General features: G+C 37.3%; 1 protein-coding gene across 6 annotated transcripts in view; it reads left to right on the top strand.

Annotated features, from left to right (window-relative positions):
• RAMP3 (receptor activity modifying protein 3) overlaps window positions 1–25129 on the top strand; it is a 57912-nt gene that overhangs the window by 5857 nt on the left and 26926 nt on the right. The window contains exon 2 of one of the 6 annotated variants that reach the window (XM_069095462.1): window positions 4795–4953. The exons of the other annotated variants lie outside the window; for them this stretch is intronic. Coding sequence (XP_068951563.1) covers window positions 4911–4953 — 43 coding nt within the window. The 5' untranslated portion in view covers window positions 4795–4910. The remainder of the gene's footprint in view (window positions 1–4794; window positions 4954–25129) is intronic. 6 annotated transcript variants of the gene reach the window in all.

The following is a 25129-nucleotide window of genomic DNA, read 5'->3' as shown; positions in this document are numbered from 1 at the left end:
AGAGAGAGACAGAGAGAGAGACAGAAACAGAGAGAGACAGAGAGACAGAGAGAGAGAGAGACAGAGACAGAGAGAAACTCTTTTTTTCCCCCCCACTTTTTGGGCGTTATATTTTACCTGATCATTTGTTGTTTTCCTTTTGCTTGGGAAGGCAAAGGAAACAAATATAGCAGAACCTATAGTCTCTTGGAAGCCCAGTTTTGTGCTCTGGTGCTGCATTAAAATATGATCCGTCTTCCATGTCATAGCCCTTCAAGTATTTGGAGGAATCTATTTTGCCTTCCTGAGGTCTTCTCTTCTCCAAGTTGAGAGACCCTCACTTCATTTAACTAATTTTCACTTTTTAAAAAACCAGCATACCAGATCTTCATCCATTGTATGAGAATTCGGCACTTACTAGATTTACTTGACATATGAGAATCTAAATGCTTGATGACATGACTTACCTCATATTTTACTGAAAAAATTGAAGCCATTTACCAAGAGCTCCTTCTTCTCTCCTCCTCAACTCACACCACTCAAATGCCTTCCACCACTATCTCTTCTGTCATCCCTGTTTCATATGACTTTTCTTTTCTCCTTCTCCTCCTCCTCTCCTCCTTCTCTTCCTCTTCCTTCCTCTTCTTCTTCTTTTACTTCCTCTTCCTCTTCTTCCCAAGGCAAACTCTTTTACAGGCACAATGGATCCTGTTCTGTCCTGTTTTCAGCTTATTGACTCCTCTGGCCTCCCTACTCATTTTTAACTTCTCCATATCTCCTAGTTGATTCTCTGCCTTGAAAAAGCAGTCTACAATTGGTGCCCCCACTTCCTCTCCTTTCACTTGATTCTAAACCTTATGCAATCTGCCTTTTGACTTTCTCAATTAACTGAAACTGCTATAAAATTGCCAGTGATCTCTTAATTGAAGAACTGAATGCTCTTTTCTCAACGCTCATTTCTCTCACCCTCGGTAGCCTTTGACACTACTAGTCACCCTCTTTTGACACTTTCTTGTCTCTAGATTTATGTGACACGACTCTCTACTGGTTTTTGTTCTGCTATTCTCTCTGATCCTTTTCTGAATCTTTATCTGGGTCATATCTACTAACTGTAGGTTTTCTGGGGCCTCTTTCTTTGACCTCTATATTGTGTTTCTCGGTGATCTCATCTACTCCCATGGATTCAATTATCTCTATGCTGATGATTCTCAAATATTAAGTCCAGCCCTAACTACTCTCCTGTTCTCCTTTTTTCACCTCTCCAGTTGTCTATGGGACATCTCAAGCTACATGTCCCTTAGGCATCTTAAACTCAACATGTCTGAAATTGAGCTCATCATGTTTCTCTCCATCCATTCCCCTTGTCCAACTTCCATATTATTGTACAGGACATCACCATCTTCCCAGTCAGCTATGTACATAACCTGGATGTCATCTTTAAATCTTCACTCTCTCTCATCTCTCACATTCAAACAGTTGCAAAATCCTGTTTATGTACTTTTGTAAAATTTTTTGTACATTCCTCCTTCTCTTATAAGCCATTGCTATTGCCCTGACCACTGGTAAGTCCCCATCACTTCAACCTGAACTGTTGCAATAGGCTTCTGGTTGATCCCTGGCCTCAAGTCTTTCCCTATTCCTGCCCATTCTCCATTCAGCTATCAAAGGGATCTTAAAGTGCTGTTCTGACCACCATGTTTCCTCTCCCCTCCCCATTCAATAAACTCAAGTGGTTTCCTATTAAATCCAGGATCAAATGTAAAATCTTCTGATTGGCTTTTAAAGCCCTTTATTACCTGAACCCTTCCCACCTTTCCAGTATTCTTATACTTTTATTCCTTTCCATATATTCTATGATCCAATTACATTGACCTCCTTGCTTTTCCTTGAACAAGTCATACCATCTCCCAACTCTATACATTTTCATTGGCTCTCATCCATGCTTTGAATTCTTTCCCTTCTTTATCTCTACCTTTTTCTTCAAGTCTCACCTAAAATCCCACCTTTTTTTTGGGGGGTGAAGGCAAAACAATTGGGGTTAAGTGACTCACCCAAGGTCACACAGCTAGTAAGTGTGTCAAGTGTCTGAGACTGGATTTGAACTCAGGTCCTCCTGACTCCAGGGCCAGTGCTCTATTTGCAATCTCCCTTAAAGCTAGTACCTTCCATTAGAGATTAACTCCAATTTATCCTCTCTCTCTGTCTCTGGCTTTTCTCTCTCTGTTTTGTATATAGTTGTTTGCATGTTGTTTCCTTCATTAAACTGTTTAGACTTCCCCATTAGACTGTGAGCTCCTTGAGGGCAGGGATTATTTTTGCCTTTTTTTTTTGTATTCCCAGTTCTTACCACAGTGCCTGGCACATAATAAATGCTTAATAAATGTTTGTAGATTTGAACTTTTTTTTCCTTCCTGACTTATTTTCACTCTAAAATGAGAGAGCTGGAAGGGAACTTTTATGAACAGGTCTTATTGATCAGGTCTTGGACCTGATCAATATTCTTTGTATCTTTTTCTCCTTCTTTTGCTTTTTTGCTCCCTTCCTCTTTTGTTTGTACTTAATATTATTGATATCATGATCAACAATATGTAGTCCATGACTTTAAGGAACTTGTAGTAGAGGACATAAGTCATGTACACAGATATAATGTAACATAGAATGTTATAGATATATGAAGAGTATAAAGAAAGTGCTTGGAAACAGAATTTTAGAGTTGAAAGTGATTTCAGAGGTCATATAGTCAGATCTCTACCTGAAAAATTATACATAATAAAAGTCAACCCCCTAGGGTAGTCATTCTGAGTCATTGCAATCTCAAATGAAGATCAGAGACCATAGACTAAGAGTGGGAAGGAATCTTTGTCCTCATCTGGTCCAATCACCTTATTTTTATGGATAAAGAAACTAAGATTTAGGGAGGCTAAGGGTCTTGCCCTGGATCACATTGGTATTAAGGGGCAGGAGTGGGATTTGAAAGCAGATGCTCTCACTAGTGAGTGTTCTTCTCATAGCCCTGTGCTACTTGGTGCTTTTGGACATTTATTCATCAGCCCTAAAGAAAGACTGGGAACTGGCACTCTCAATCTGGAGGATCCAGAGATCAACCAGGTTTCAGCATACTGTGGATGTCAGAGAGAAACCCTAATGTCAAAATATCTCATTCTTGAGTTATCTGTAAACTGATGCATTTCATTGAAGTGGATGGAGGAAAAGAAAGGAGGAATCTAATTCCTAGTACCAAAGAAAAAAAGAAAAGAGGAGAGTAGAGACATAAAACATTTGTCCAGCATTCTCAAAGGCTTTTCACATATTAACATAGTTCAATACCACCCAAAGTTCATGTTCTCTAAAACTTCAGGTCAGATAAAGTGATGGTTAGAGGTGATGAGAGGCTTCTAGGTGGGAGCAGGGTAGGGCTCTAGCTCACTTTCCCCTTTTATTCTAACCATTGTCTAGGAGACAGTGGGAATTTTAATTTAGTGCTTTGTCTTCCTAGCAAGGACAGCATATGGACTATTCCTTTTATTTTTTCTGCCAGCAATGGTTGCTTTTTCAAAGAAGGTAAAATAGGATACATTTATGACATTATCTGGGAAAAATATTTTTCTTTGCCATTTTCTCCTCAGAATGGGTTAAAGGGTAGAGCAGCATGAGAGATGAATAAATACGCCATTATTTCTAAGGCATAGGGTAATCTTAGTCGTTTATGCCTAAGAAAATCGCTTTGTAGATTAGCTTAGTTTTGAACTGCTGCAAGCATACAAGTTCCTTAATTAGAGTTGTATAAGGAAAAAATTGCTTTGCTGGCAGAAAACTGCATTTTCTTTAGTTTTGTAAAATCTTAATTTTTGGTTTCACCTCAAGACTCCTGGCTGTGAGCCATCCAAGTGACAGGACAGAGAAATGAGCAGCATTTTTCTGGGGCCAAATGTTTTACATCTCTCCTCCCCTTCCCTCCCCTCCCCTCTCCTCTCCCTCCTTTCTTTTTTCTCTTTGGTACTGATTCCTCCTTTCTTTTCCTCCATCTACTTTAATGAAATGCATCAATCTACAGGTAACTCAAGAGTGATGTATTTTGACATTAGGGTTTTTCACTGATACCCACGGTATGCTGAAACTTGGTTGGTCTCTGGGTCCTCCAGATTGAGAGTTTCAGTTCCTAGTCTTTCTTTAGGACTAATGAATAAATGACCAATTTGTCCAAAATCCTTCACAGCTATGGCTGCTTCCTGGTTATCATGTTATTTATGGGAATAGCATTGTTTTTGCCCAAAATGCAAGACCACATATGGATTGTAAATGTGTATAGTTTTGCATAGAATGAACTTTTTTCTTAAGCTATAAAGACTTATAAGATAGGCCTTGTAAGACATAAGGATAATGACCTGTGTTTGGCAGAGGGGGTATCTATCTCTATTAGTGAAATAACAGATTTTTTTTGGGGGGGGGGAAATATTGAAGAAAAATCATAAACAGAGAATGGGTAGGAGAAAGGTTGCTTCATAATTTTCAGTAACTGAGGGAAAACATCTAAAGTAAATTCCTTTCAGATAGTTACAAACTTTTAAAATTTTAGAGAAAGACTAGAATAGATAATCTAGTCTAAATTTTTCACACTACAGCTGAGAAACAGAGAGACCTGCCCATGATGCCACAGTTGGAGTCATCTTCCATTACCAAGCCCAGCTTTCTTTCCCTTATATATCACATTGGGATGATTACTCTTGGAAATGGTAGCAGAGCATCTAGAAAAGATGAAGAAGCTTTTTGGTATCCAAATTAACTGAAATTCATTTATTTATTTGTGCTTTGTAGAAAGAACCTTATGGTTTTAAAGTCAGCCCTCTAATTTTCTGTGGATCAACTCCTTATACAGACAGAGAAGACTAAGAAGTTCATACTGATTTTGATTTTTCTGTCATTTAAAGAGCATGTCATCAGCCTGTAGAACTCTGAGCAGTGGAGAAAAAATAAGTGAGTAGAAAGCCATTATGTTAACGTCCAATGGGCTTATGTTGTTCCAACCTAATTTTTGAAACACAAAAGCTTTGCCTCATGTAGATGTCAACAGTGTTACATTTCTACATTATTGCCTTTCTTTTTGTCCTTGTCACACTATGCCATTGAGATGTCTTTTCCATGTGCAATCATTTCATTCTAGCCCATGGAGGATAGTTGTGAGCTTGTTGGTTGATGAATCACTTCTTCTTGTCACTTTCTTCGTGGCTCTACAGTGTAAGTTTTGTCCAGAAAGGTATTATGATATTATAGCGTGATTAAAAAATCTCTGGCTTCGTAGTGTTGAAAGTTATGTTAACTCTGTATCCCATTATTCCCAGCCCTCCTTATCAATCAGTGCTGGAGGAGGTTTTGGTGGGGAAGGGGACACTAAGTCTGCAGTTTTTTCCTTCCCTGCTCTTTGTAAGAGTAACCCTACCTGCAAATTGTCAGGTTCCTGCTACCTTGGGGAGGAACTGAGATTCAAGGGCTGGCTCAACTTCTTATATCTGAATTGTATTCAAGTTACCTATAAAAGCTGGCCCCACCTTGAAGCTGTTGCCCCTTTTCAGTGATGATAAACTCCTTTTAATTCTCTTTGTCCTGAGTTTTGCCTCATTAATCAGACTGAAAGCCCAAATGAAGAATTTTCTTTTTCAAAAATAGGTCATTGCTAATATAATTTCCTGGAGAAGAGAGAAAAGCTAACTAGAAAGTTATAAACTGGTTTTTCTTCAAAGATTTTTTTTTGTCTCATTATAAGAGATGGAAACTACATGTTTGAAGACACATTTCTTTTTATAAGGATCAGGAAGCATTTGCAGAAAGCAGCAAGGGTAGTAGAGCAGTAATTTCAAGATGTGATTGGATTGGGGCAGCCAGGTGGCACAGTGGATAGAGCAACTGGTCCTAGGGTCAGGAGGACCTAAGTTCAAACACGACCTCAGACACTTATAGGCTGTGTGACCCTGGGCAAGTAACTTAACCCCAATTGCCTTAAAAAAAAATTGGTTGGATCATCAGAAATTTCTGGAGATTGTCCAGCTTTTTCAATGTCCTGAGACTGGTGTGGCCCTCCACAGAACCATTGATCTTTGATCTCACTGATATTGACATTCCCTATAGCGATGTATATTGCAACCCACCCTTACTCTCCTGTTCTTTGTGACTTACTCACCTCCTTGTATTCTGAATATATATGCCAATATAAACCTTTTCTTTATGCTATATCTAATTATATGTGTACTTATTGTGTCCCCCTTTCCCTCCACAAGTGAGTAGGGATTGTTTCATTCTTTGTTTTGTGTATTCAACAGCTAGCTTGGTGCTTGGCACTTTTAGGTACTTAAATACTTGCTGATTGACTTTTCTGGACTTCAGCTTTCCCTCCTTTGTAAAATGAGAATATTCAACTAGGTGGTTTCTATGATCTAAAACTAAACGTTTTGATGGCTTAGAATGAGTGTAAATAGCATTTATTTTCACTTTTGGCAAGAAACTTTGAGGGTCTTCCCCTCCCAGATTGATGTTTTTGTGATGGTAAATTAGACCATCTTTTGTCACAATTCTTGCCTAGTCCTTAGCCTTGTTGTTTCAGACAAACTGAGGCCAGGGAAAACACCTCAATTTAGAAAGGCCAAAGTTATCTGATGCATCTTGATTCTATCCACTTCCTCCTGAAAGTTTGTGCTGGGAGCCTACCCATATTTTCCAGGGGCCTTAATATCTCCAAGATGCCAGTAGAGGCCATGAGCTGTCCATCAGATATGTCTCCCTTTTGTAGTGTGACCAACTGGTCTTTTTTTCTCTTTTCAGACATTTCTTGGTTGATATTCTTTATACTCTTTTTCCTGTTTAATACTAGGAGTATGGCAAAGCCTGCTCATACCCATCATGTACCTCTCCTTTGTCTATTGGATAGTCTTCCATTTGAAATCTTACTGGGAATAATGTATTTTAGAAAATCCCCCTAAATTCTTTTAGCTAAATTTGTATAAACCAGTGTAATTAGAACTGAGGGAATAAAGGGATCTTTTGAACTGATACTCTGAGTGTGCTCAGTAAATAGAGACAGATGGTTTTTTAACACAGCTTTGGTATCATATTGATTTTTAAAAGTAACAAATGTAGAACAATGGGGAGAAGCATAAATTTGACCAAAATAACTGGCATTTATAAGAGGGTTTTAAGATTAAAAAAAGCATATTCTCTGTTACAACCCCATGTGATATATAGGACAGATATTTTTGTTCCTATTTTTAGATGAAGATACAGGCTCAAGGAGGTTTTGTTATTTCCCCATGATTGCATGATTAGTAAGTATCAGAATTGAAATTTGAGGTCTCTTGATTCAGAGCTTGGTACTTTTTCCAAATGTGGAAAGTGGGGTGTGTGTGTATGTGTGTGTTTGTTAATATAGATGTGTGAGTGTATAGGATGGTACAGCTTGAAATGATGGATAGAACTGGTCTTGGAGTCAGGATTGTTTTTGTTGTTTAGTCGATTATCAGTCAATAGAGTGTTTGTACTGGTCCTACAAGATGTTAGAAGGTACTAACAGAAGGACACTGAAAAATTGGATAGAGCTCTTTTGTAGGACTTTGGGGAGCAAAATGGACAAAAATTGTGCAGGATGAAGAGACTTGAATAGGTTGTGAACTGTATCATTGTATGGATTACCCACATCAGTGAGACTGCAGCTCCAATGAAGCATTATTCCACCCATGCTTATGTCTAGTGAGCATTGCTCTCTTTCCTAAGTGCACACTAGCCAATTATCCTGGAAAAGGTGAAGAAAACATTCTTCATTAGGTATGGGCAGTTTCTGAGGTCCCTTCTGAGAAATTCTGTGAAATTTACTGGAAATTTGGCATCAAGTTCAATCATCTGTAGTTACTAGAATCTTATCTATTTTTTTGGGGAAAATTGTAACAATATTTGCCTGTTTTTTGGTATAACACTTTTTTGTTTTCCACTGTGTCTCAAATTCATTATAGCAAATCCTCTATTTGTAGATACAGATTCTTTTAGTATCAGATGATGTAATTTATCTGTGTTTAGATACTTGACCAAATTTAAACAAACTACTGCACTCTTTGTCTGTCCTCAACGAAGGCCATTCTCTGATGACTGGTCTGTCCTTTGTAGTTTGAAGAGCATTTCTCGATGGAGAAAATGGAAGAAAAAGAGGAGCTCGGTAGTTTCCCCCTTCTCCTTGTTAACAACATTACAACATTAATTACAATAACTAGTTATTGTTTGTCCAGGACTTTTCAGTTTACAAAGGGTCTTCACGTGTATCCTCATTTGATCCTCCTATTGACTCCAAGAGATGGTCTGGGCAGGTGACAGCTCTGTATTCTTCATATTAGGAAACCAAAGCCATTGGAGTTTCTTAGGGCTGTGTGACTAGGAATGGAGGGGCCAGGGCTTCTGACTCTTTCCATAGACTGATTGTGATGCATCTCTCTGGTCCTTTATCAAGTAGGGGACATTATTCCTTCCTCCTCCTCCTTATTCCAAATATAAGAATCTTTAGCATTCTCTGTGATTCTCAGTTCTTTTTGTGCCCTTACTGATGGTATTTTTTTTTACAATGAATATATATTTATGTATACATATATGTATATGTGTGTATATAATGTGTATATACGTGTGTGCATATATATGTATATATGTGTATTTGGCCTTTGTTCTGTACCCCCTCTTAATTTTTTGGTATGTATCTTTCTAAAATGTTCTCTCCTTGGAGAATTTGTAGTTATGTTGGTTTCTTTTATTTAAATTCAATAAACTTTTTTTTAACTACTTACTATGTGCTATAAGGCACTGTGATTAGTAGTGGATGTACAAAGACAGGTATGACATAGATATCAGTTCTCAAGGAAGAAAAATTAAATTAATTAATTTAAATTACATTAATTAAATTAAAATTAATTAATTAAAATCAAATTGTGCAATGTGTGTGCGTGTGCTCCGTGTGTGCATAGGATAAATACACAAATGACTGGGGTACATGAGAAATCAAGAGAAGTGCAAGGCAGAGACTTCATTCAAAGTGTTTGGAGCAAACTGAGGAGGGAGATATCACCGTGCTCTGGGTGGGGAGCTTGAGATGTTTGGAAAGGCTTCATAGAAGGTGTTTGGGAATAACCCAGACAAGGGGCAGAGCTGGCAGCTGACCCTCACAGTGCCTTTCCTGAAGTTTTTCCTGATGTACTGTACCCCCTTAGAAGGAAATGAAAGTCACATATGCTTTTTTTGCTCCAGATTGGAAAGACTATTCTAGTTCAATACTTAGCATAGTACCTGGCACATAGTAGGCATTTAAATATATATTTGTTATTGATTGATTTTAATTAGATTGAAAAGGTAAATGGGTCTTGTTCTTTGAAGTTCCTTGGTCACCTCCATTTTAGGCTTCATTGTTGTTTGTCCTCAAAGAGGACCAATGACATCAGGAGGGGGATGTCTTGACTTGCTAGTGAATAGATTTGTGAGGCAGGGCTGTGCAAAGTCATGAACTTCACCCTCTCCTCCAGGGCATTGGAGGTCAGTGGTAAGATATAGGTCAGGATGACAGGCTAGGACCCTGGATGCAGTGGGAGACTTGGATCTTTTAAAACTAAGGTCTTTCATACATCCCAGTTTGTCTGGGGCAACACCTATTCACTAGTTAAAGGCTAGGTAAGAATTGAGGCAAAAGATGGTCTAGTTTTCCTTCACAAAAGAATCAGCCTGGGAGGAGCAGACCCTCAGAGGTTCTGGCCAGAACAGAATTTAGGCAGTGGGGTAAAGAATGCCATTTGGGAATATGACTCTCAAGTTAAAATACCAATTTGTAAAGAAGAACTCATATTTTTAACAAGTCATTAGTTTTGAGGATAAAAACTTATCTCCTGGAGCATTCAGCCCAAGCAATCAAAGTATGAAAGAGAATTAAGGTTGAGAGACAAGTTTATTATTAAGACTCTACGCTTTTTGTCAAATGGTGATTGACATTTCCTTGTCTCTGAAGGTTGCTGCCAGGCTTTAGATTCTCTTACTTTTCTCCTCTTCCCTCTGCTGTTCTGACAGCTCAGAACAGTAGAATTGAACCGTTTTTAAACTTTTGCAGCAGAAACTAACCCTATAGGCTTTTGTGAGCACTGAAGTGTATGTATGTGAATGTGTGTGTGTATGTGTGTTTCCCCCACAATGGAACAAATGATATCAACGCCCTCGAAGGCCTGAGAAACAGTCGACTCTCTTCTTAGAGAACCTCTTCCTTGTTGAAGAAAATAAGTCAGAGAAAATTGGCTTGCTCAGGTGTTCTATGGATGAACACTGTGGATGAATGTTTATGATGTTTATTTCTTTAGTGAATTAAACGGTGAAATGTTCTCAAAGGAGCTACATGAGTGGATCTTATTTCTATTCCAGAGAATAAACATTTTCATACAATTTATTCAAAGATGTGTGTATAGTTGGTAAAATGGGAATAGAAGTGGGTGTATCTGGATATTAGGTTGGATATATTTACATGCTGCTTTGTGGCATAACCTAAAATGTTTATCCTTTTTTCAATGGAGGGAGAGACTAGCATTAATCTTCCAGTCTTGGAAACTGTCTATTGACTTGATATTGTAGAAATTTGCTCTGCTTCCTTAATGGAAACCATATAATACTAGGTGCCTGTCTCCAATAATACAAAGTGATGATGTTTCTTTACACCTTCCTGGGTAGTGGAGAGAACACTGGAGTTAGGATGAGAACCGATTTCAAGTCGTTGGGCTGTTACTTATTAGCTGTTCGACTTTCAATCACTTCATCTCTCTGCTCTCAGTTCCACCACTTTTAAAATGAGAGAATTGGATCAGATAGTTCAGTGCATAGCACAGTGCCCAGAACAAAGTAAACACTTGATAAACGCTTGTTGATCGACTGTCTGATAGTCCCAAAGGTCTCTTCCATGTCTGACACGCTGTTGTCCTTGTAATAATTATGGAATGAGACTTAGAAGGAATTTCAGAGGTTATCTAGTTCAACCCATATCTGAACAGGAAATGCTTCTACAGCATCTTTCCCAAATTGGTGCTTCACTATTGGAGGGCTTTCAGCAGAGGCTGGAGGACCACTTGTCAGACGTGGTAAGAGTGAATGAATGGTTGAAAGAAAAAGGATTTATTAAGTAGTTACTATGAGTCAGGCACTGACTAGGCATTGGGATATAAATACCAAAGTGATATTCCTTGTTTTCCAGGAACTTACTGTCTGATAGGGAAAGACTATTTATCTGTCTATTAATCCATCTATCTGCCTCTGTCTGTCTGTCTATCAATCTATCTCTGTCTATGAAGGGAGGAAAATAATATATATGCATATATGTATATATATAGTCTTCCCCTATTATATATTACAGCTATGTAGTCTTTATTATTATCTTCCATATATATGTATGTGCATATCTATCTAAGAAAGGAGGAAAGAAAGCCTTTATTAAGTACCTACTACATGCCAAGCACTCTGCTAAGCCCTTTACAAATGTTATTTCATTTAATCCTCTCAATAACCCTGCAATATAGGTGCTGTTATTATCCCCATTTTACAGTTGAGGAAACTGAGGCAGACAGAAGTTAATTGACTTGCCCAGGGTCACACAGATAGTAAGTGTCTGATATTGGATTTCAATTCAGTTCTTTCTGACTCTAGGCCCCACATTCTATCCATTGGGCCTACTAGCTGCCTATAAGGTGATAACCAGGTAAGGAAATTTTAGTTTGGGGAGTCAGAGGGATGGCAAGAGGAATCAGATCAGTTTATCAGCATACAGACACACACACATACACACACGTAATTTTAAGAAGCAATGGCAGGCATGATTTGATTGCTGTTTCTAGAGCAAAAGATGGAAAGTAAGGTGGGTGGAGGGAGTAGAAGCCGAAGCCTGCAGGCAAGACCTGGAGTGAATGAGTGCATGTGAAGTATGGTCTAGGGCCTGATAAATATAGAGGATATGGGAATATATTATGGGGGTGGCGTGGTTTCCCTTTTGGAATCACCAGGACTCTATGTCTGTAAAATCCCTTCCAGTTGTCAAATTCTCGATTTTTGTGCTTATCCAGCCACTGTTTGAAGACCTGCATGATGGAAACTTAATTCCTACAATCATAATGCTTTAAAATTTTAGAACTTTTGGCCTCAGACACTTAACTTGACTGTGTGAACTTGGGTAAGTCGCTTAACCCCAATTGCCCTCCAAAAAGCAAAAAAAAAAATTTTAGAATTTATATAAAAGTTCAATTGACTATTTGCATTTATGAAATTTAAGCTTGCCTTTTGCCTGCATTCGTAGACCTGAGCCCTTGGACATCCACCTTTCTCTTTGTTGTGCTGGCTATGAGAACTCAATCTAGAAATCTGAAACAGCTATCAGCACTGAGATTTGTTTGCACACATTACCAAACATGGTTGCAGTTTCTATTACCTTTACTATCTTTTCCTACTAACTTCTTCATGTTTGTTGTAATTATCATTGTCAATCCTCCTTACCAGGTCCTGACAGAGAGATTTGTCCCGTGTTTGGATATTTATACAGTGTCTATTATGTGTTTGGGATGGTTTGGTGCTGTGGAGAATACAAATAAATACAGCACAGAGTCTCAGAGTGGAGTAAACCTCTGAGATCATTTACTCCTTATAAGCATATCTAGGTGGTTCAGTGGTTAAAGTAGTGGGCCTGGAGTTAGGAAGACCTGAGTTCAAAATTGCCCTTAGATACTTACTAGCTATGTGACCTGGGGTAAGTTACTTAACCTTTCTCTGACTTATTTCCTTTATCTGTAAAATCAGGATAATAATAGCACCCATCTCCCAGGGTTGTTGTGAGGATAAAATGGAATAACCGTTTTTGATAAAATGGATATTTATATAACAAATTTCACAAACCTTAAAGTTTTGTGAAAATGTTATTATCCCCACTATTTGAATAATTCCCTATTATTTGAAACAAACAGGGCAGTGTTACTATTATATTAAATTTATTATATACTTAAACATAATCTATATGTAATGGGATATAATATCATATACAGTTCTTTTCTGTTATTTGTATATAGAAGTGTTTGTTGATTTTTGTTAAGTTCATAAGAAAAATAAAAGCATTCTATAAAAATGAGATATTTTTATTATTAAGTCATCAGGTAGTATAATTTCCTTACAGAACACTAAGTTAATCATAAAAAAAAAACCAAACCAAACCTAATCTTCCCTCCTACATATTAGGAATCTGACTTGCATAAACCTACACAGGAAAAATGTGGATTGGTTCTTCCCTCCCTTATGCCATAGCAGAATAACAAACTGTCTTCTTTGCTTCCAGCCTCAGGGCAGTGTGGGAATAGTCTGCACCTTCTGGGGATAATTCTGGGGAGCAGAGCATTCATACCTAAACTCCCACCACATCACTTCTTTCAGATAGATAAAAGTGGCACAGATGGAGACCAAGTGTGCAGTCTCTCATCCTCTCTACTCATGCAATCTTTGCTCTTGCATAGGCGAAGGATGCCAAGTTTATATTCCCCTCCAACAGGGCATGGCTCTGTACTGTACAGACACAGGCAGCCAGACCTCACAGAAAATGATTCCTAAAGCTGCCCAAGGGCTACAAGTTCAAACCAGATGGCTGTACCACAGCTTTTATTTTTCTTTAAAGGAAGTCATACAGTTTAATGTAATAAAACTTGGAACAAATTGGAAATTAGGAAATGAGGATGAGGATTAAAAACATGAAAGAAAATCAGAAAGATGCACAGGAGTAATAAAAAGAACCAAAAACAAAAAAAATTGCCATCCAAGAAATTTATTTAAAATAATATCTCAGCTCTTTACAAGAGGCCTCATGTGTCATCCCCATTTTTAACACCACAAACAGTGTCTTTCCGGATTATGTATGGAAATTGGTGGAATTTTTATCTTTAATGGAAGACTGAGGTAGTGGTGGGGATTGTAGATAGAGCTAGGTGGTACAGTAGATAGAGCCCTGGGCCTGGAGTCTGGGAGGCTCATCTCCCTGAGTTCCAATCTGGCCTCAGACACTTACTAGCTGGGTGACCCTGGGCAATTCACTTAACCCTGTTTGCCCCAGTTTCCTTATCTGTAAAATGAGCTGAAGAAGGAAATGGAAAACCATTCTAGTATCTTTGCCAAGAATACTCCAAATGGGACCGTGAAGAGTCAGACATGACTGAACAACAACAAATTCAACATTATTATCAATTACTTAGATGAAGACATAGGAGTCATACTTACCACATTTGCAGAAGACACAAAGCCAGAAGAGATGCTAACATTTTGGACCACAGAATTATGATTAAGAAAAAATGTCAGCAGTCTGAAATGCAAAGGGCTTGAGTAAACAAAGTGGAATTTAAAGGGGGCAATTTAAAGTCCTGCTCTAGGGTATAACAAAATTAGTTGTGGCAGTACCTGACAGTGGAGACTGAGTTTGTTAACCAGTTCATGTGAAAAAAAGATTTAGGGATGATAGTTGATCACCAGTTTATTATGAATCAATGTGATAACTGTTCTTTGAAAAAAAACAACCACCTAATATAACCAGTAATACAATCACAGGCTTCATTAATATGAAATGGCCAGAAATAATAGACTAATTATATTCTTTGATGACCAATCTAATGTCTAGTAATGCAGTATGGCATCACATTTTAAGAAGGACCAGCACTAAAGCACAAATCACCTGGAAGAAATATCTTACTAAGTATTTGCTGCATTGGTTAAATTTGTTGAGTGTTTAGGAATTATTCAATATAAGGAAGGAATGAAGTTACTGGTATGTTTAGCTAAGAGAAAGGTAGTACAAGGAGAGGCATTTTTTAAACTAGACTACAATGAACAATACCCAGGTAGTTGAATATAGTAGCAATGTATTAGGACAGTAAGGTACTTGTTGAGTGGAGCAGACTGTCTTCTCCAATGGAGTTAGGTGATGGAGAACAGAATTCACATCCTGCCTCAGACATTTGCTAGCTAGTAGACCCTGGGCAAGTCCCTTATCTGCCTTGGTTTTCTCTCCTGTAAAATGAGGGGGTTAGACTCTGAGGCCTTTAAGGTTCTTTGCAGCTCTAAAACTATGATTTTAGTTTTAAGTATGATCCTATGATACTATGAATTGAATTATTCTATATATAACTTTTTATTGTTGATCTTGTCCATTGCATGTAACAGATTCATGGGCCAACTTTCCTATGGAAATTGTGCCTCTTTCCCTTTGTTATGTTCCCATGACAGCCTCTTTCCATTTCCTTTACCACACTTGGTATTGATTTGTGAATCAGGTTTGGGAGGAGAATAATACTTAAAAAAATTAAGAATTAAGTTGACATTTCCAGACCTAGATATTTTGTGAGTTCCTTTTTGATTATACCTAGATGCCATCTTTTTTTTCCCCATTTTATTTGGGTTTTCATTAACTCTGAAAAGTAGGAAGGGCCCAACCATAGGTGTACTGCAAACATGAACTTATATTTTGATTTTTTTGAAGCCAAGTTTTCCATTTTCTAGTTTTGGATTACATATACATTTATGCTGAATACTCTTGAATAAATTTCTAGAGTCGGAAGATTTGAGTTCAAGTCCTTACTCCACTGACTATATAATCTCATGCAAATCATTTCCCCTGTGGGCTTTTCATAAAAAATTATTTAAAATTAAAGGACTAGATTTTCCTAAAGGCTTTTTCTGATTCTGAAGTTCCACAAACAACAACAGATTAATGATGAACAAGCATTTTAAATGAACAGCTTCTTGGTATTAAGCTTGAAAAATTTGAAGTCATTTGACTAGGCTTTAATAACATGTCTACATTTAATGTTCAACACCCCTCAATCTTGTGCTACTAAAATTTTAGGTGTTTCAAATACTGTAATTACTAAGGCTGCAAGTAGCTAATTGATGGTTTTCTTAAGAAAATTAAACATGGCCAAGTCAATACCACTCCCATAAAAAGCTGTTTCTAATTATTTCAATAATTGTAAATGTAAGAAAACTAAGTGAATCCAGAACTTTAAGATGAGACAATCGAAATGTGCTTGACTTGTTTCTGCATTTTCTGGGATTCTCTTTCATTTCATGTATTCCTAAGAATAACAGAATGTTTCCTACTCAGAGAAATACCATCCCAGGAAAGAGTCTGGCTTTCCAGTTGGCAGATTCTCAGGGATGAGTCTTTTTACCAACAGGCTAAAAATATTCTCCCTGCTCTAGTTGTTTGCTTCCCCACAATGCACTTTTATTGTCTTGAAACTATCCATTTTTAGACAGACTTACTCCTCTGGGAGAATTTCTCTGTCCAAATTCCAGCTCAGTTCTTAAGACCAATGCTGTCATGATTCTAACTATCTCCTTTTTCTCCTCTAGGAAGCTTTATTATTTAAAATAATTAACTTTTGAAAATTTTTTTTTGTTTTCTTTGTGTCTTCTCTAGGAACATTGAGCTTATATTTCATTCTTTTGATATTTATTGGGTTCCTCCCTTGTATGGGTCAGGGAGGTTGTAAAGCCAAGCATGAGCAGCTTTCCAGAAGAATGCTACTGTGAACAGCTTTTAAGATTCTGATTACACAGTATAGTGAACACTATTTATTCAATAACAAATCAGAGCAAACATTCACAGTAAATCAAGGTACAGCTTTTATAATGTTACAACTTATCACAGATAATCAAAATACAGCATTCACAACAACTTATCACAGAAAATGGCCACTTAGTTTTCACCACAGTGGTCACACAGTTTTGAACAAAATATAAATCATTTAGTCAATCAATCACTTAGTAACTCAATCATTCAATCAACTCAATCACTCAATCATCCTTAAGGAGACTTGCCTCCTTAATGGTCACAAAATACAATAGTCAAAGTTCTCCACTCATGGGGCACACTAAGTTACAATATTAGTCACCACTCAGCACTCTTTTTTTTTTTTTTAAAAGCAATCGGGGTTAAGTAACTTGCTCAAGGTTACACGGCCAGTTATTATTTCTGGGTGTGGTGCTGAGTATCAGAGCCCGGATTTGATCCAGGTCATCCCGACACTGGAGCCGGTGCTCTTACTCGCTGAGCCACCTGGCCGCCCCTAAGCAATTGGGGTTAAGTGACTTGCTCAAGGTTACACGGCCAGGTGTTTCTGGGTGGGTGCTAAGTGTGTGAGCCCGGGATTCGATCTCCAGGTCTATCTCAACACTGGAGCCGGTGCTCTTACTCACTGTGCTACCTGGCCGCCCCTACTCAGCACTCTCTTAAAGGGTAGTGTAAAACATACAGGCCATCTACCCCTCAGTCACAAATAAGTTACAATCTTCTCAGTCAGTACACAGTATTCAAGTAAAGTCTTCTTTCAATTAGACTTGGGGTGGTCTTTCAGATTCCCTGGATCCCCTTCCATGGTCCCAGGTCCTACCTGGATTCACCAAACTGTCACCTGGGTTCAAAGGCAGACAGCTATCAGGTCCTTGTTCAACTCTCCATGTACTTCCTGTTCCACACTGAAGCTCACAGTGTCCAGTTCACCTTAAATCCTTCACAGTCTCTGTTCATGGGAAGTCAAGTCTTAACAAAGCCACAAACATGTTCATCCAAAGTACCAGTGTCACAGTCATGCTTCCTTAGTCTTTGGTAGCTCCCCAGCAGAAGCTCCAGCTGGTTCCCAGAATCAAGATCACTTCACCCAGGTTCCCAAAATCAAAATCATTCTCTTCAGCCTGGGCCTTTCCTCTTCGGCCTCCTCAGCAGCAACTACTTCTGCCTCCACAAAGCTTATCCCAAAGCTCCTCCCCTTTCAGCCCTTTCCTGTTACATCAGCAGCAGGAATTCATACTTTCTGTTTCTTTAACAGAGGCTTAGTTTGAACTAGGTGCTAAGTACCTCTCAGTTTAGCAATACAAAAGGAACTTCAAATCTCATTACTATTACAGAGGTGAGGGAAGAAGAATATAAGGGAAGAATAATTTATGTTCTACCCTTGAAAGCCTTGTAAAACTAGCTGGAAGATTGTAAACTGAAAGAAAAATACAAGGTAGTGTATGGTAAATTGAGAAATGAGTGTTACATGGTAAGTGCATAGGAACTGAGAGAAGGGAAAAAGTCTCAGTGGGCTAGGAAAGGTTCCAGTGAGCTGCTATGGTCAGGGAAAGAATCACAGAAGTGGTGTGACTTGAACTAGGCATTACTAGATGGTTAGGTGGAGAATAAGGGTTAGTGTGATCAGGAGAAAGGTATTTGTATATATCCCTTTAAACTATTAGCTTGATTAAGATATAGTTCATGACTTACCTAAACTCTGTATCTACCCTGATACCCAAAAGATGCTTAATAATTGCTTTACAATTATAACATATAGTTATATAATATGTTATATATCATATAATATATATTATATAATGTTCTATAATCATCATACAACAATAATTAATTCTATATAGCACTATTAATAATAATGATGCAACACATAATAATGATGTAACCTTGTAGAGAGTTTTAAAATTTACAGAGCACTTTCATTATAATGACTCTGTTAGGTAGACAAATACAGTTGTCTAGGAAACAAGAGGGTTAGAAAACTGGAGTGATCTTCTCAAGGTCACACATCTAATAAATTTCAGAGTAAGGATTTGAATCTAATCCCTGCTCTCTTCTATGCTGTGCTGAGTTTGTGTCGAACAAGTAAAAGTTCAGAGTCATGAAAACACATGACACAGAGTACAATGAGTAGATAAATTTGACTTGAAGCAGAATTTATGTCAGGAAATGGGGAGACAGATTTAATAAGATAAATTGGGTTAGATTACAAATTCTAGTCTCAGGAGTTTGGACTTGATTCTAGAGGGAATGGAAAATAATTTTGTTTTTGTGATTAGGGCATTGATGTGATGACAACTGGATTGGGGTTGTTTTTGGTGACAGCTTAAATGGAGAGAATTTTCATGCTGTTACAGATGAAGACTGAATTTCCTCATCTTAGCATTTATGATAGGAACAAGAAAACATCTCTGGTGTTCTTAGTGGCAGCCAGGTGGTAAAAGAATCTAACTCCATTTTGTGAACAGCATCCATTTTTGTGACTTAAAAGTTCTATATTCCTGTAAAAGCTTTGTTCATATGATTTCAGGAAAATGCCACAAAATGTTCGGTACAACTTGTGGTGATTACTTTTTGGTTTTGTCATTCTCTGGCCAATCAGAAAGAAGAAATGCTTTTGTTGCTCAAGATTATGTAAACCAATATCTTCCTCTTTATTAACTATAAAAAAGCTTTATTATCTATTATTCAGTGTCCTTGTGCTTACTGAGGGGGCCTTGGATCCATTTTGTTATGCAACTGTGTGCCTTGCTAATAAATCAGTATGCTCGGATTTAATTGTCTTGATGCTTCTTAATTTCACTAATGACAGCTGGTGAGTCAGCCAGGCAGTGGAGAGAGGGACCCTAGTCTTCAAGACAACCTCTTTGAAGAACGTCCTTAAGTGCACTAAGGGACTCCACTGAGGACTGGCATGGAGGTTGGATTCCCTCTTGATCTCAATCTCAACGTTCTGAACTAAGGGAAACCTCCACATTGGTGGGGAAGTTCCTTAAGGGAACAAAAGCTAAAACAAGGGGATTAAGGGAAAATTTCTCATATTTAGGGGCTGAGGAAGCTCCCCATTCACCTGGGAATAACAAAACAGAGTGTGAAATTTGTTCTAAAACTGCAAGAGATTCAGCTGATAAATATTTTGGTTTAAATTTCACATTTTAGATTATCGTATATTAAAGAAATTGAGATTGTCCATTGAACAACCCTATCCCTACCAAATGAATTATTTGTTTTGCTGGGATGTCCTTTCTAAAGGATAATGCTTTCTGCTTCTTAAAGGGTCCACTCCTATTTGTCAAATTAATGATTTTGAGGTTGCTTTTAGAAAATTGTGCACACTGACTTTTGATTAAATTATCAGTGGGAGATGAGAAGAAAAACTTTGTCAGAAAGCACGTCTATGTGACTGTCTTATTTGTATTATTTCTGATAAATGCTTCTAACTTCTTGTGGTATGATCAGACAAAGAAAAAAGAATATATTTTTGAGGCACTTTCAAAACCTTTAAAAAGGACTGTCTCTATCATTGCCTCTGCCTGTCCTCCTTTTTAGCTCTGGCTAAGCTGGGGAGGCAAACAAGAGACACAGATAAGAAGGGGAATCTTTGTTCCTGATATGCAGGCATTTATGGTACTATAAACTAATTAGAGACTAAATTTGTGACTGAAATCCAATTTCTCAACTGTGAATTTCCAAACTGTAGTTTGAATTTTTTTTTTTATAAATGTTGAATTGTTTTTAGTTTGTTTTGAGGTACTACGCTGTAGAAATTTGTCTTAAGGAGAAATAAAAATAAAACTCTCTGAAAGTTACATGAAAATAGATCAAGAAAAGAGGAAAGTTTTAAAATCATGGAATAACTTAAAGTAAATAGAATCTAATTTGAAGCAATGTTTTGTGTTTTCTTTTGTGAGTGATAGAACACAACTTAATTGTTTAGGCAAACTGGAAGCACTATACAACTTATGCTAAATGGTTAAAGGGAAAAATTTAGTGGAAGGGAAGATTAATTTCTATAGATAGTTTGGGATATGATTGGGAAATAAAGACTAGAGGAACTAGGTAAGTAGAAGGAAGTAAGAGAAGTATTGGATCAGAAGATGAAAGAAACAAGACAGGTGAAGTTAAGGAATTTGTAGTCTGTTTGCAATGACAGTGTGAATGGAAGGTTTGAATGTAAAGGGTTTTGAAGTTTTGGAAAGGGAGATTTGAGGAAGTCTTTCTATCTCATTGAGATAAGCATATGAGAAACTTTATTTTTATTATTCCTTATGATATGGAAAATATAGAAATATAATTACAGTATTGAATTATTTAAGGATAGCATACCAAAATTCTGTCTTTGAAGCATTATTAGAAGAGTATATTTAATCTTTATGTAGGTCATATACATTCATAATTAAAGAGAGGTGAAAATGCAAGACTCACTTTTAAATCTTTGGCAGTAGAGTAACCTGAAGTAGCTGGCAAAATATTACCATTTGAAATTGTAAACCCAATCTTGATTTGGTTGAAATTTTTTCTAAATTATAAAAGTAAATTATGTGGTTTCGTTTATAGTGAGATATATTATCTTACTAGGATAAATCAGAATTAAATGCCAAATACATTGAGTACATGTATTAGAAAGCCTGAGTTCAGGTCTGGTCTCAGAAATTTATTGGCTGGGTGACTTGATGTAAGTTATTTCACCTTTGTTTACCCTAATTTCCTAATCTGTAAAGAGACAATAGCTCCTACCTCCCAGGGTTGTTGGGAGGGTCCCGTGATTGCTAAGTGCTGGAAATGCATTAGACTGAATGAATGCCAACTGACTGATAATAAGTTTTGTTTCATGTTTTAAGTACATGATATCATGTATTTTATTATTGTGCTTCTAAATTTTTCTTATATTGTGAGATTTAGTGAGCCATGATTGGATTAAGGGAGAATGCTGCCTTTCCAGCTGCATGTCTGATATAGTAGTATACTACAACTTTTCTTTTAATTTGGATACTGTCAAATTATGAATTGAACTGTTAAAACAATGTTTGAAAATGCTTAAATATTTGAGTTACATTTTGATTTAAAGTTGGACAGCAATAACAATAACTTACTGTTGGAAGGAAGAGTAGCAGTTATATTAACTGTTACTGTACACTTGAGAAAAATAATAATATCATAACCTTAAGCTATGATTAGTGAAATTTTGCTATTTAAGATAAAATCTCTTGGGACCGTAATTTGATATTGTTTTAAGTTTTGATTTTGGGTATGATTGTCTGGATTGGTATTAAGCCAACAATCCACCATTCAAGGGGAATACCATATGCACTGAGGTCTGAGAACTGCTACTGGTGGATGTCTGTCTTTGGGAAAAGTGGAGGGGACAACTTTGTATAGACAAAGTTAGGAACCTCATGGCTTAGTTTCCTTATTGTGCTACTTTCCTTTCTGAATAGGGAAATTTCCCTCCTGGTTAATTCTGAACCCAGCTTTTTATTCCCTGTGAATAATGTGGAACTATGCTGTGTGACTGGCTGTTAACTATGCTTGGAAGCAAACAGAGCTAAGGGAGTGTTCCCTTGTTATGGTTTATGTCAGGTCAGTCTGTGCCCTTGAAGGGACAATCTTGATATCATCATAACCATGTCCCTCATTTTCCCTTTCATAGCAAATTTCTGTAAACAGGGTAGATGAATAGTGAAAGTTTTGTGCAATACAAAATTTATTAATTAATTGGTTGATATTAAAAACATCTCTGAGTTACTATAATAGGGATGCTAGTATGAAAAAAAATCTTACCATTTCTTTTTTTTTTTTTTTTAAAGCAATTGGGGTTAAGTAACTTGCTCAAGGTTACATGGCCAGTTTTTTTGTGTGGGTATTAAGTATCTGAGGCCAGAACCAATCCCAGGTCCTCTCCCACCCCCCCTCCCCACTCCAGGGTGGGTGCTCTTACTCACTGAGCCACCTAGCTGCCCCTTACCATTTCAATAAACTAATTATTCACATATAAGAGTATTCATTCCCCCAGGATGATTTAGGGATAGTATTCTCATATGAGGGCAATTTACAATTGACATCTGAAAGCAATAGTATCAGTTTCTACATATATATATATATATATATATATATATATATGTATATATATATATATATATTCACACCCACAGACACACATAATAAACACAACTGGATTTTTTTGATTGCTTCCCAAATGTTTCTAATGGGATATACAAGCCTTGAGTATGTTTTAGGTGTAGTTTCTCAAAATTGGATTAAATATTTTAATTGCATTGATAATTGAAATTATTTTCTTATTTTGAAGACTTTGACATAGATTCTTCCTTTAGCCTGTTGATGGGACTGCTCATATCAGGCACAGGGTTCAAGTGAATATAAAATAAGCAAATGATATGTAAAAATAAAACTTTTTGAAGTTTCAAGTCAATTATGGGCTCCTAATTTGATATTCTTCTTATAACTCTGTTGTTAATGGAACCAGGACCGTAAGATTTGAGCTGGTTTTCACCACATGAACTGGTTAGAGGAGGAGGTTATACTAGATTGCTTTTCCAGTAACCAGCTCATGTGGTAGATTTTTAGCAGAATTACCTAGGAATCTCTTCAAATGCCTTGGAACCAGAGAAGCCTATCTACTAAGAGGGTCATCCTTTAGAATGCTGCCCTGAGGATGAGACCAAATCCAGAAGGCTCAAGGAAAGATGTTTCTAGGGACCAGATGACTACCTGGGATGTCTGGGACTCAAGAGGAAATGTGCTGATTAAATGGACAATGGAAATATGTTGCCAGACACAAAGACATTGAAATAACTTCAAGTTTCCTTGTAACCTGGTAACCTACTTGTTATTGTATTGCTTTGGTCTTTTTAATTTTCTTGGTCATCTTCTTGTTGTGGAGTCATTTCAATGTGTCTGACTCTTTGTGACCCCATTTGGGGTCTTCCTGGCAATTTCCTTCTGTAGTTCATTATATAGATGAGAAAACTGAGGCAAATGGTTAAATGACTTGGATAGGATCTCACAACTAGGAGGGTGGGAGGCTATATTTGAACTCAGAAATATGAGTCTTCCTAACTTCAGGCCAGGCACTCCATACACTGTACCTAGCTCCCCTTGATGACATGTCCATCTCCCCCTCTTAAATTAATAAGTGTTTAAATAAGTGATCCATGGGGAAGGACCAAAGTAGGAAATTAAAGAACTGAACTAACTCCATTTTGTGAACAGCATTCATTTTGTGACTTAAACATCTATATTCTTGTAAAAGCTTTGTTCATCTGATTTCAGGGAAATATCATGAAATGTTCTGTGGAACTTATGGTTAGTCACCTCTGGTTTTGTCATGTTTTGGCCAATCAGAAAGAATAAATGCCCTTGGTGCTCAAGATTATGGTACCAGATATGTTCCTCATTATTAACTGTAAAAAAGTTTTGTTAATTATTATTTAGTGTCCTTGTGCCTACCGAAGGGTCTTGTATCTAATTTGTTATACAACTGCATGCCTTGCTAATAAATCAACATGCTTGAATGTAATTGCCTCAGCTTTTACCAATCTCATTTGTCACAGCAGTATAGGGCTTAGTGGGCTTGACCTGGAATCTGGAAGACCTGTCTTCTTGCCTATGCAGCCCTGGGCAAGTCACTCCACCTTTCTTGGCCTCAGTTTTCCTCATCTGTAAAATGTATATTATAATAACACCTCTCTTATAGGATCATTATGCTCACTTGGAATTGGGAAGACTTGAATTCAAATAGTGCTTCAGACCCTTAGCTGTGTGATCGTGGGCAGCCTCAGTTTCTCAGTTTCCTAATCTCTAAAAGGAGGATAATAATAATACCTACTTCACAGGGTTGTTGTGAAGATCAAATACAATAATATATGTGAGCCACTTTGCAAACCTTGAAAGACTCTATAAATTCTAGCTATTATTAGACCAATTTGTTAACATTTATTCCTTTTTTTTCCCTGAAAGAGGGACACAATCTTTCTAAGCACAGTATCTCTCAGACAGTTTTCTGGAATTCTGATATGCTAACTTGAACCAAACCCTTCTTAAAACCACTTTGAATCTTAGTGTCTGCAACCTTAGTGTGTCTGATGTTAATTTAATAGTTGTCTCTTGAAACTGTGATATGATTAGGGGAAAACAATGGTCCTGTGGGGAATAATTACTGAAAAGCAATTTCAAGTGGTAATTCCTCTTGTAGAATCTGTTATTGTTGTGGTTACAGGCTGGCTCCACTCAAGTCCTCTTTGGATGTCTTGACATGATAGAGAAATGACTGTCGTTTTTCTGAAGCTATGAGTGTGAGCTTTGGTAAAGGTCCTGCCAAGTCAGAGAGGCTTCAAGCATGAATTGTGTGTCTGTCACCTGAGGCCAACTCTGGCTGAGTACTTGGAGATTCATTGGCAGAAGCTTGACCAGGAGGTGGTGATTTTTTTTTTTCCAGCCTCAGCAATTCATTAAGATATCTCTTAAAACACAGAGAAGTTGATGTCTTCACTGGTGTGTGTG

This window comes from Petaurus breviceps, unplaced genomic scaffold (assembly GCF_028583685.1).
Source record: "Petaurus breviceps papuanus isolate PSGF00001 unplaced genomic scaffold, PetGlider_PUasm1.0 227, whole genome shotgun sequence".
NCBI classification, from domain to species: domain Eukaryota; kingdom Metazoa; phylum Chordata; class Mammalia; order Diprotodontia; family Petauridae; genus Petaurus; species Petaurus breviceps.
This window is presented reverse-complemented; position numbering and strand designations above follow the sequence as displayed.